At 43.3% G+C, this 13546-nt stretch overlaps 1 gene segment (V, D, J or C); it reads left to right on the top strand.

The window, feature by feature from the left end:
- Positions 1 to 585: 585 nt before the first annotated feature.
- LOC111160013 lies at positions 586 to 1121 on the top strand. The segment is given in 2 exon segments: positions 586 to 657; positions 778 to 1121. Coding segments are annotated over 2 exon segments (390 nt in total).
- Positions 1122 to 13546: the final 12425 nt, after the last annotated feature.

The raw sequence follows: 13546 nt of genomic DNA, 5'->3' as shown, positions 1-13546 counted from the left end.
CACAGTGGTTTGCAGGCTCTCCTGGGTCAGGATAGCACATGTATCTTTCACTAGAGCCCCACCCACGGAGGATGCTCCATCAGGGTCAGCATACCAGGACCACACTTACAACCTTCCCTGGAAGGTCACTCTCACGTGGTGAAAATACAATCATCAGAGAAGCAAGGGAAGGAAAGGCTTGGTGGCTGTAGGGGGAAAAGCAGAAGTTTGCTCAGGGACCAGCAGGGGCACTATGAGACCGTGTCTGGAGGTTTCTGCAGGCTAGAGGCTCCCAACTAGGCAGCCGCCACAGAAAGGAGGCCCTGGGTCTGTGCCCCTTGCTTCCAATAGGGACAGGACAGGTGTGTTCTCTTTGGACCTGACTTTCATGCACCTGGACCTGGGTGCGGTCTCAGCAGCTGTTTCTGCAGGCCTACCCATGGTAGAAATTAACATATCAGATATGCTACGTGTCCCAAGGGTCCCAGACTCTGAGTGCACACAGGGGAACAGCAGGGGAGGCTCCCATTTGCATGAGCAGCTCCTCCTCTGTGAATCCTGTAGGGAGAGGATAAGAGAGGCCTGGGGAAGCACAGCTCTATGTCACTGGACTAAGAAGGGGCTGTGTCACCATGGCCTGGAGCCCTGTCCTCCTCTTGCTCCTCTGTCATTGCACAGGTAGGGACAGTTCCCAGTGTAAGAGGGTGATCCCCAGCCTGAGTCAGATCCCTTTGGCTCAGCTTCTCAACCATACATACCCTATCCCTTCTCTTCATTCTGATGTGTCTGTCTTTGCAGGTTCCCTGTCCCAGCCTGTGCTGACCCAGCCAACCTCCCTCTCTGGATCTGTGGGAGCAACAGCCAGACTCACCTACACCCTGAGCAGGGACATAAGTGTCAGTGGGAAAAACATGTACTGGTATCAGCAGAAGCCTGGAAGCCCTCCCCAGTTTTTCCTGTACTACTACTCAGATTCAGACAAACAGCTAAGACCTGGGGTCCCCAGTCGAGTCTCTGGATCCAAAGATACCTCCACAAATGCAGCAATTTTGCTCATCTCTGGGCTCCAGCCTGAGGACGAGGCTGATTATTACTGTCGGGTGTATAACAGTGATGCTCAGCACAGTGATAGACACAGATGAGAAAGTGAGACAGAAACTCCTCAGGACCATAGATTCTAAGCTGTTACCCTTTTACTGAGGAAGTTAGTGGTTTAACTGATAACAATAGAACAAAAGACTTGGGATTCTGGTTCAAAATAGTGCCATACCATAGCTGTCTCTCAACATTATGTAAAATGTTTATGATGACTCTAAAAACAAAAATTGATACCAATATTAGTAATTTATAAAATGGCATACAAATACAGCCAGAATGGACAACACACACCATTCCAAACAGTAAAAGAGGGAAGGAGGTAAAGGTGAAATCCTTGTAGATGCCATCCAGAATACCATAACACTGCCTAGGAAGGGTGTGTGTGTGTGTGTGTGTGTGTGTGTGTGTGTATGTGATGCGGGGAAACCCAATGGTTATCATGGCCCATGGCTGTGCCTCGTGCCTCTAACTGAGAAGTCTAGTTACAAACATAAACATATCTCCACTGCAAGGCTATGATTTTATCAGAGAACAGTGTCAGCCCACCAGGAACCAGCAGTAAGCCCCACTGGGAGAGACTGATTTTCTTAAACACATTGCTCTTAAAATAAAATGGCATTGTTGAATCAACCATGTCAGTAGTGCTTACACCTCTGAAGAATGACACATATTTTTTCAACCTTGTATTCCTTCATTTTCAGAGCACTATAAAGTATCCATATTGGTAACACAATTTTGATAGGGCCACCATCTTAGAAATTGCTTGATTTGTATAAAAATATTAGAAAATGTTTGTGTTTCATTTTTTACTGACTGTTCCAACACTTTGGGTTACAGAATCACTGTTTCTTAGGAGATCTTTCTGAATCATGAACTAAATTTCAAAATAATGTATGCCAAAACCTTAGAACATGAGGTGAATACATACAGATTATTTTCAAGTTATGGTCCAAAAAAATCTGTTTGAAAGTTTATTCTCCTTTTAAAAGTTTTCCAGCTTTAAGATAATAGAATTTGCATTTGTTTTAATTGAAAGATGAGAGTTTGCAATCCTCAATATTCTTTTACGTGGTTTCTCCCTCACCCTCAAAATGAGAAAATAATGAAGTATAGGTGTCTTTCTCTTCCTTCACTCTTTCAATCAGTACAACAGTTCAATCAGCCCAACAAACAATGTGAGATTACAGCACACATACATTTATGTGCAAGTAGTTGGGATCCATTGCTTTAATGCATAAGGGTTTTGGAATATTAAACATGTAGGTAATGTGCTCAAGGTTATACCAGTGAAGTTCATATACCAGTGACCCCTATACACCAATGACAGAGTGGTTGGATATTTTTGATATTCATCAAGGGCACAGGAGGAGGGACAAAGAAGTGTGGGAGAGTCTTGTGGAGTCTTGTGGAGTCACAAGAGTCTTGTCTTGTAGACGAGAGTCCACAAGATGAGTCCTATTGATAGTTGAGGCTGGATGATGGGTGTAGGTGGTTCTTTGCATGAATCCCTACAGTTTCCATAACTTCAAAATTGTCCACAATACGCAGATTTAAAATTCTCTATTCCCATCTTTGATGATGTAAGTGTTTCCTGTTATTAAGAGAACTCAGAGTTGCCAAAATGGGTGTTTTCTCCATTATCTCAATTTGAGATATCCTCCCAACAGACAGAATAGGAGACCATGGTAGGGATGAGAGTCAGTGTTGTGAAGTGAAAGGAAAGGAGGGAAGCTTGAGGTCAGAGAGCAAGGAGCATGGCTACTCAGCTGGATGTGGTGCAGACAGAGTAAGACCATGAAGATCCCTTAGAGGAGGAAGGAGTTTGGGTTTTATGTCACAGCATTAACGTTCTGCCTAAGCTCAATGAGTTATTCATTGAGGGATCTTCCATCCCTCCAAGGACCTTGAGGATTGAGTGCTTGAAGGAAATTGGTAATATCAGTCACAGGAATTTAATAAAAGGCCTTTAAGTCTAGATGTTTGGGTATCGCGTGCACAGTGAAAGCTGAGTTCCATCCCTGATACAGTGAGGAAGTGAAGATTTATGGATGTAACTGTACACACACTAAACACAGCTTCAAAACATTAAAATCTCACATTTATCTTCTAATGAACTAAGACAATGAATAAGAAACTAAGAACTAAAACAATGAGTAAGAAAATACAGGTGGGGATATTTTTTAATATAAAGAAATTTTATGATATTGAAAATATAATCTTGGTAAGAAGTATGTGACACAGATATGGAGAACCTAAAAATTAAGAATATAGAGACAATTCCTAAAATAATGAAGTTTGTTACACCCTCCAGTGGTAAAGTTGAAGCCTGCCAAACCCATCATCATCATCATCATCATCATCATCATCATCATCATTTTACAAATCATTAAATATACAATTAATTAATCTAATTAATCTAATCCTTAAATATATAATATAATCTAAATATCTAAAAACTAATAGCAAAATAGCTAAATAGCTAAATACCTAATCTCTATAAAATTCTATTTTTAAGATTTTATTTATTTATTTGACAGAGAGAGACACAGTGAGAGAGGCAGCACAAGCAGAGAGAGGGAAAGGGAGAAGCAGGCTTACTGCTGAGCAGGGAGCCTGATGGGGACTCCTTCCCAGGACCCTGGGATCATGACCTGAGCCGAAGGCAGAAACTTTCTGACTGAGAAACCAGTCTCAGTCTCTCTATAAAATTTGAAATGCATTACTTGACTTTTGAAATGTTTGCTGAATTGTTCAGTCTGAATATATGCCACTGAGTGTATTCTTGTAAAAGTCTCTTCCAATGCCTTTTCAATGACCAGCACCCAAGTCCTTTCAAAGAACCTCACCTCACTCTTTGTTTGTGAACTGATGCACACCCGGTTATTCTACCTCATCTAGAATGTCCTAGAACTAAGTATTACACACATAGGTTTGTGTCCCATGGACCATAGGGCAGTCACCCTTGCCCTGCCTGGGACTGTAACTACCTCATGGTGACATCTGTTCTCATGCCTTCCATCAGTTTGCTTTCCTGGAACCTGTCAATATGGAAATGTCCTCTCATTTTTCTTAAAGAGTTCATTTGTTCCACTTTTAATTTCTTTGTTTCACTCTCATGCAGATCTCATCTCCATAGACTTTAGTCAAATATTAGGGCAAAGTATCCCTCCAGGAAGATGATGGAGAAGGATAGAGGTGGGTGACCCCATTAATGCCAGCCCAGGGTCTAGGCCTGACTCAGAAAGTGGGTTGTCTGAGTGCTTGTAGTGGATCACTGGATCTACCATAGCTCAAAACCATGTCCCAGGGACCACTTCTAAGAGGACACCTTCTTTCTGCATCTGCTGATCCTAGTATGTCTCTGGGAATTGTTCTTTGGTTCAGGAGTCTCAGGGGAAGCAGGTATCTGTGGTTCCAAAGATTTTGAACAAGCAAATCATTCTCTAAAGTGAGATGTGACTGTTCTTGTCACGTACCTGTATGCATTGGACACTCAGCATCAGATTCCCTCCCCACTGAAGCATGTTATATAGGAGCCATGTATTTTCTTCATCCCAAGGTTAATAGAGTTTCATAGCACAATGCCAATGAGGCTGTTGATACTCAGGGTTTAGGGAAAAACAGATGAAGAAGTCTCACAGCAGCCTCCTCCCGAAGGAGGATTAGAGATTAATGGGAACTATATTTCCACCCTGGTGTTTGGAGGACAGCTCTGGGGACCCTCAAGCCCTGGTCCGGGGTCCTTCTATCCTCACCTTTCTCTCTGCACAAGTGGGGGGTGAGAGGATTTTGGAATTAGCTCAATAGGGACACCTTCCCTATTCCTCTTTTCCATCCCCTAGTACAATATCTGTGCTTTGTTTCAACTTCAAAGAGCACTTGGAAAACTGTTGGTTACCACAAAGGATATCAGGGTTGCCTTTGTTGAGCTAGCCTAGACTCCATCATATCTCCCTGACTTACCTCACTTGCCTTCGATCTCCAAGGGCCATTTACACTGATCCCATCATGGCCATGCCTCCTCCTGGAGCTGCTACTGACCTTCCGCCCATCATGTCCCCCTGCTCAACTTTCCCTGATTCAATTTATTAAAATCACAACAGTTCAGGACAGGGAACTTCCCCTGGAGTACTGTCCCATATCCATACCAGTGTCCCTGGTCATTCCTACTCAGCTTCTCCTGAAGCTTATGAGAGGGGAAAGTGCCTTGATCCTAGGTGGTTCCATTCCTGCAACTTCCTTAATAAATTCAGAGAGGTGGGGATACCAGGGACATCCTGGTATTTGCATCTGCAGATGATGTCAGGTGACGAAGATCCCCCACCCATTCATGGTCATCCCCATAATTACCCAATCATGATCCAGTAAAAAATGATCACTTTCCATCCTTATGGATTGACCTCCTATATACATATTGTGCATAATTGAAATTATATACTTGGAACCCATTGAATAGTTCCTTACATTTAATTGTTTCACATACTTATTCAGACATTCATGTATGTCATAGCAGAGAAAAGTAGTTTATTTGTTTATGTATTTAATTAATTAATTAATTAATTGACATATGATGCCCCATTGTATGGACATAACAGTCTGTCCACCAATCAGTTATATATAAATATATCATACATATGTTACATGATACATAAACATATCATATATTATAAGTTATACATTTAAGTACTATAAGTTATATAGAGAGGGAGGTAGAAGAAAATGGAGTCACTGCTTTTGGGAACTAAAGTGAGTTTGTTCTATCCTGAGTTAAATTTGGAGACAAAGCCGGGTATGTAGTCACACAAAGGCATCTGTATTTGCAGCAAATAGGATATCACAGGGAATAACTTGCAAAGCCTTGACTATGGGAGCATGAGAGAGTGGGTTCTTCTTATTTAGTATTTGGGATGAATATTCAGAAGGGGAGTTTTGTCATCCCATGTCTAGGTGGGCATAAGGTGGTTCAGGAGGACTGAGAACACTGGCCTCTACAGGCATCCTCTGGTAAGTTACTGCAGGTTGGGCTCCTCCTAGTGCATAGACTTTTGTGTTACAATGAAGCTTCATCTCCTCCCACAAGATGAAGGAGCTAGGGACCTGCCTCCAGAGCCAGGATACACTGGAAAGGGTCTGAGCTCCTTGTCTGGGGTAAGGATTGTGGGGCCTGGTTTTCTTGGAAATAGCATTGGGGATTTCACTGATTTGCTGTCTCTGATGTGGTTACACTTTCCTGGCCTGATAGAGATGGCCATTTTTTGCATTCTCTTTGTTCCCTTAAAATATTTAACTAATAAGGATTTTTTAAAAATTTCTTCTTAATTCTGACACCTCTGAGGAAGATCTGAAAGCTGTGTGCTGGCAAAACAGAGCCATTGGGATATAGATCGTAGAAAATAGTTGGGGGACTAAAATGATTTCTCTTGTGTCAGGAAAGCTATATCCTATAGTTACCCCCCCACTGGGGAACTCCTAGGTTTTTCTGCTCACACATAGACCCACTGATGGGACTTCTTTTTACTGTAGCCCCCTGTGAACAGTGACCATCAGCATGGTTCTTCAGAGATGAAAAGCACGACCCAGAGACAGGTCTCTCCTGGGACATCCAGCATTACCTTAGAGTCAACAGTTGTTGGGGGGGTCTGCCTGTTCTTTCCAACCTTGTGAGGAGCTCCTGGGCCCTGGGTCTTCTCCAACACCCAGTTTCCAAACACTTGTGCTCACCATTGCATCCAGAACGTTGCAGAAAGAAAGGACTCTTCTGACCCATGATGCCTTGAAATATCTGTGACATTTTCCCGGGGTTCTCTATAAGGTCAGGGATCCTGGCTTATTACTATGACTCCCCAGTTTATTCATGATGAAATATATTTCATTAGTTCTCAAACTCAGGATTTTACATGCTCTTTCTAAAAAATATTATATTGTTCATTTATTTCTATATTTTATGGTAACTCGCAGGAGGTGACATTGTTTTTTGCAGATATGTGAATGATTTTTTTCTAATACTTTATTTTTCTAATTTCACACCCTCCTTATTTTCAAATTTGGTACACATAAAAGTGCATACTTTTCTCCAGTGTATCAAAGGATCTTCGGATAAATAGACACAAAGTGATTGCATAGGAAACTTTGTGTGATATAAGTTGGGGTCTCAAACACAGACACTGAGGAGGGCAAATAGCAACCACACACATTGTATGAAATGGAGAATCCACTAGCTGTTCAGAAATGAATGTAAAATCATATTTTATTCACACCATGATGAACACTGATCTGACACATGTGGACATTCCATAAATGTGTGTTTAGAAAATGTAGGGGAGGGAGTTCTGGATGGATCAATCAGTGAAGTATCTGCCTTAGGTTCAGGTCATGACCTCAGAGTCCTGGGATCAAGTCTTTGGTTTGACTTAGCAGAGAGTCTCATTCTCCTTCTCCTTGTACATGCCCCCTCCCCAGCTTGTACATGCACTTACTTTCTCTCTAATAAATAAACAAAATATTGAGGAAAAAAGTAGTGAATATAGGGGAGAATGAATGAATGAATGAATGATGTAGACCAAGCACTTACATAGGCGGTTACTGTATTACCTACATCCTTCCTATGGGGGATGGAAGGTGCTTCTCAGCCCTGGCCATCTGTGTATCCATACTTCTCAATGGGTCACACCATGGTTGCAATGTGACAGAGGGACAACAGACTATCAGGAGACCCCAACTGCTCTCCACCTGACCTCACCAGTGTCAGTCTGGGCACCCCCATCACTGAGGGCATCACCCTCCATCCATCTGACCCTCTGGACCATCCCTCCCTCTCCCACAGCACAGGATCGAGTTGGTTACCTCCCTGTGTTGCACCTGAGGATACATGATATTTCTCTCTTCCCTGTTTCCTCCATTCTCTGCCTCCTTCAACCCCACTCCTGGCATCCGCTTCCAGGTCACCCTGTCCCAAGTTCTGTCCTCAACATTCCCACAGAGCTAAATCCCTAATGAACAGCACTGACCAGAAGCACAGCTTCTGGTCTCACATAAAATGGAGGGGAGGTCATAGGATGACCCCTCCATTGTTCCTGCTAGACACCCAGGCCCCACTATCTCCTGACATCCCTGTGTGTCCTGTCAGTCTTGCTCATGAGGGGCCAATATTCTCATGCTTGGTGTCCTCCTGTGCTAAGGAGGTGTGTCCCCTCCACAAATTCTTGTGTCCCCTCCACAAATTCTTGTTCATGCTCAGCAACCAGAGCCAGCCCTGTAAGGACAGATTCCTTCTTCTCTCTGTTCCCTGTGTCTTGCCCTCAGATCCACAGAGGTTCACAGGATCTCCTGGGCTAGGACTGCTCATGTACCTCCCACTAAACCCCAGTCCATAAAGGAAGCCTGATCAAGCACAGAACACCAGGACCTCTGTCCTTCCCTGGAGGGTCACTGTCAAACAGTGGGAACACATGAATCACAGAAGCAGGTGAAGGAGAGGCTTGCCATCTGTTGGAAAGAAGGACAGATTCTCCCAGAGACCAACAGGAGACAACGTGAGATCCTGTCTGAGGGGTTTCTGTAGGACAGGGTGTCCCAGCATGGCAGCCCTCCACTGACAGGAGGCCCAAGCCTAAGTCCCTAGCTTTCAGTGGGGACAACAAAGGTGTAGCCTCTTTGAGGCTGGATAAGTCCCTGGACCAGGGTCTGTTAGGGGCCAGCAGCTTCTTCCTCCAAGCCCACTGGGGGAAACTAGAACATCAGAAACTCTCCCTATCAAAGAGGCACATTTGTAAGTGCACAGGAGGGAGAAGGAGGGTTGGGTCACATTTGGATGAGCAGCCCCTACTCTGGCCCCTGGAGAGAGGATAAGACAGGCCGAGGGCAGCCTAGCCCCAGCTCCATGACCTAAGAAGGGCTGTGTCACAATGGCCTGATGCCTGTCCTCCTCATCCTCCTCTGTCACTTGCACAGGCAGGGATAGGCTCTAGTGCAAGATGATGGCCCCACAGGCTGAGTCAGGTTCCTCCAGCTCAGCTCATAACCACACACACCCAAACCCTTCATTCTGATGTGTCTGTGTTTGCAGGTTCCCTATCACAGTCTGAGATGATCCAGCTGCCCTCCCTCTCTGCATCTCTGGGATCATCTGGCAGACTAACCTGCACCCTGATCAGTGGCTTCAGTGTCAGCAGGTATTACATAAACTGGTACCAGTAGAAGACAGGGAGCCCTCCTGGGTAGCTCCTGCCCTACTACTCAGACTCAGATAAGCATCAGGGCTCTTGGGTCCCCAGCTGCTTCTCTGGCTCCAAAGATACCTTGACCAAAGCAGGGCTTCTGCTTATCTCTGGGCTGCAGTCTGAGACGAGGCTGACTATTACTGTGCTACAGGTCATGGCAGTGGGAGCAGCTATACCTACCTACCCATAGTGTCTCAGACAACAAGGAAGTGAGACAAAAACCCCCAGACCCAAAGGCCTTGTCTCTGAGCCTCTTTTATTGAGAAACTTCTTCAGGGTTTCCTGTCAGATGTATGCCAGTGGCACTAAGCACAGTGACAGAGACAGATGAGGTGCTGGGACAAAGTCTGGGGTTGTAGGTTCCAAGTGGTGACACATATATTGCGATGGTTAATCCTTTCACTGGTGAAAGCAGTAGAACATATTCCCCAGGGATTTGGACATGAAATGGGGTCCCGCTGGAACTCTGCCCTTCCTTACACATGGAACTCATGGAGACTCTCAAATGTTAAACATGGATATTAATACTAACATATTTTATTACCTTATAATATATTAATACTAATATGCATTGTAAATATTATTGTATGTTAATACTGATGTATATGTGTGTAAATATTTATAAATATATATTAATGTACATAAATACTAATAAGTATTAGCATCGATGATACATTTTCCTTTGTAAAACATGTAGAACAAAAAATCAAATCCATCCAGACAACAGCACACACATCATACTGTTTTAGGTGATATATATTTCTTTTATTTTCCTGAAGATTTTATTTTTATGCATTCACTACACCCAGTGTGGTGCTCAAATATAAGATCCTGAGATCAAGAGTCGCAAGCTCCACCAACAAGGCCAGCCAGAAGTCCTTCTACTTGTGTATTTTCAAGACACAGTGTCACCTGAAGCTTATCCCAGGCCCCAGACTCTGCTGTTTGCCTCCAAATGAGAAAGCTAATTGAAGAGATGAACTTTCTAAGGAGCCTCCCCTTCCTAACAGAGATTTCACCCCCAAAGTAGTGTTTGTTTTCCGCTGGGAACTGGCAGTGATGCTGGAGTTTGGAGTTTGGAGATCTCTGGGTCAAATATGTAAAAAGCCCAGGCAGCTCAGCTCAAGGGCTCTCACACACTGTGTGGTTGTTGTTGTTTCCCTGTGTTTGTTCTTTCCGTCTCATTTTAGAGTCAAACAAACCATCCCTTTGAGCCACAGAATTCCCAGGTCCTCTCCAAGGGGTAGTAACTTATTTCAAGTAAAATAAGAATATATATATACATATATATACACACACACACACACATATATGTATGTATATATAAATTTTATATTTTTATTTTATATTTATTTATATTATTTTATTTTATTTTTATATTATATATGTATATATATATATTAATTTTACTATACTTTGCCCGACTTTACATCAAATATGCAGCTTTTTGCCTCATATGAGCTCTTCTTAAAGCAGACTTTTAATTTTAAATTAAAATAAAGCAGAGCCTTTACTGTGAGAAAGAGAAATGTTTCATTTTAATATAGTGGCAAATTTAAATATGCCTGGGAGATATGCCTTCCTTTGAAAGTTCCCAGTTCAGTTCAGTAATGCTAGAAGCTGCTATTGTGATTAATTCAGTGGGGGGATATATTTGCAGTTATTGCCAAAATTCTCATTTAAGTGTGTCTACATCCATAACCCATAGAGGGAATTCATGACACAGGGCTACACAACTCAGGTTTAACCAAATGTCCAAAGGACATTAGCTTCCTGTGTGTACCAAGTCGATCTTTGTTATTTCAACATTTAGTTCCAATTTTTTTTTTTTTAACAATTCATGTCTTCATGGATTTCCAGTGGACAAATGGATTCTACATTTATGTTCTATGTCTGTATCATCATGGGAAATTAGCAGGGAAGCTTTATATTTTTTGGCCATTTTTTTCTGTTCTACTATACATGTGGAAATGTTTCATTCTCTAATGTAAAATCTTTTCATGCATCTATTTGCAATCAGTGTGTCCTCTTTGATGAACTTTTCCCAGTTAAAAAATAAGTGGTTTATGTTCTTATTGTTGAATTTTAGAGTTATTTATATACACTGTGAATGCATTTTGAGATTCAATTTTTTAAAAAAAGGAGAATTGCAGGAATAGTCCTTCTATCTTCTAGTCCAGTTGTTCACAGTCATGTGAGAGAAGAGAACCAAGGTTGCCAAACTTCAGTGTGGTCCAAATGCACCCTTGCCCTGTTGATTTTTATTTGAAGTGGAATTAAAGCTTAGATTTAGGAAAGAATCATCAGGAAATTACTATACACAAGACCCAGAGGTCTAGCCATTAATGTGGAAAATGAAATTCTCATTAAATAAGGGAAATAGGAAAGAGGATATGCATTGCCCAGTTCTAATAGGAGAAGGAAGAAAAAAGGACGGAGAAGAAAGGGTGGAAGGAAGGAAGGAAGGAAGGAAGGAAAAAGAAGGAAAGGAAGGAAGGTGGGAAGGAGTGAAGGAGAGAGGGAGAGAGGGAAGGAGGAAGGACGAAGGAAGAGAGGAAGGAAGGAAGGAAAAAAGGAAGGAATGAGTGATAGAGAAAGAGAGGGAAAGAGTGAGGAAAGGAACTAATTAATGACTAACACAAATATCCCTAATTAATTATTTACACAAATATCCAAAACCCTTCCAGATAGAGTTCCCTGAGGTCACATTCCTGACCTGGTGCTCCATCCCCAGTGAACCCATGTCCTCCTGTTCCCAAGAAAACCATGTAGCCCCTGCTTGTCTGCCCCAGGACCCTTGGACTGCCCTTGGCTGCTACTGATGGCCTCCAAGCCAGGGAAAGGAAGGGGAGGGAAGGAGCTGAGAGGTGGGGGCTTCAGGTCTCACCTCCTGGATCCTCATGATTGGGAAGAATGAATGAATCCACACTTGTTAAAAAAGTGCTTCTCTACCTGGGTCCCAGAGTGCCTGGGGGATCTCTCCTTGACTCCTTCCTTTCTCCACAGGACCCTGCGACAAGGGTCTCAGGCACACACTATGCTCTCCTCAGAATAGGTTCTAGGCCAAAGACTTTAAATGCTTCTTTGTATGCATCCACTTCCCTAACCCTCCCGCCCCACCTATGAAAGGTAGGAGGAGAGTGCTTCTCAGACAGAATTACCTGAGAGCCCACTCCTGATGGCTTTGGAGCTGTTGGACATCTCCAGTGGGTTGAAGGTGGATGTAAATGAGAGGCCACTGTTTCAGGGATGTGGGTAGCGAGAGAGATGGAGGGGTAGATTACAAGGTGGAAAGCTCAGGGTTTGCCACACACTGGCCTGAATATGTCTCATCCATTTTATCACCATTTTCTGTAAAGGTGACAGGCAGAGGACATCAGGGGATCATCATTCTCTATCCTCATATACTAAGTGTCTCATCAGGGAGAGGTCTGAACCAACACACACACCATGCCCCTGATCAACAAGCACTCATGCTCCCATGGGCTCCACCTTTCCACATATTCTTCTGCACCTGATATGAATTTGTAGATTGTGAGCCCAAGAACCATGCTGGGGACAGTGGGGGCATGGGTCTATGGTCTGGTCAGTTCTTGTCATGACACAGCCCCTCTCTGTCTTCAGTGGTTCTATAGACACATGTGGCAAATCCTCCATCTCCCAGGGAGAGGACAAGACCCCCTAAGTAAGAATGCAAAGGAGATGCCAGGATTGCAGATGGGGTCTTCACCCTCATGCCCATTAGAGACACAAAAGGTCAAGACTGAGGCAGCTAAGAGTTAAAATACATTTTAAGAAATGCACAAGGTGTTCTGATTGCCTACCCATTCCCCAAGGGGCTGGCACCCTTCACTCTGAAAGCCAATGAAGAGCTCTGGAGACACTCATAGGTTCCAGAATGTCAGGAGAACAATGGATTGACACTTGGAAAACCTAAAACCAGCTAATCCATGAACACTAGATGGTCAGTGAAAGGGAAGAACTGGTGACAATGAAAGCTTGAGCTCCTCGGCTGCCACAATCCTTGGTTCACGCTCCTCAGCAAGCTGGTAGTGTTTGCTCTGGGCTTCTGTTGGCCTAAGGGATAACCTCCTGCAGATCCTTTAAATACTACTCCAGAGAGAATCCTGCCCACACAACCACATGCCCTGGTGGTGGAGTATTGACCTCACCAAGGAGGCTGATTTGTAGGAATAATCTGCACTTAATTTACCCATAAACCTGTCTGTAAGTTTGAGTTGAACTGATCT

Source organism: Enhydra lutris, unplaced genomic scaffold, assembly GCF_002288905.1.
Source record: "Enhydra lutris kenyoni isolate GAN:26980312 unplaced genomic scaffold, ASM228890v2 scaffoldscaffold73, whole genome shotgun sequence".
Classification (NCBI taxonomy): Eukaryota; Metazoa; Chordata; class Mammalia; order Carnivora; family Mustelidae; genus Enhydra; species Enhydra lutris.
The sequence above is the reverse complement of the archived record's forward strand: the minus strand, read 5'-3'. Positions and strand labels throughout refer to the sequence as shown.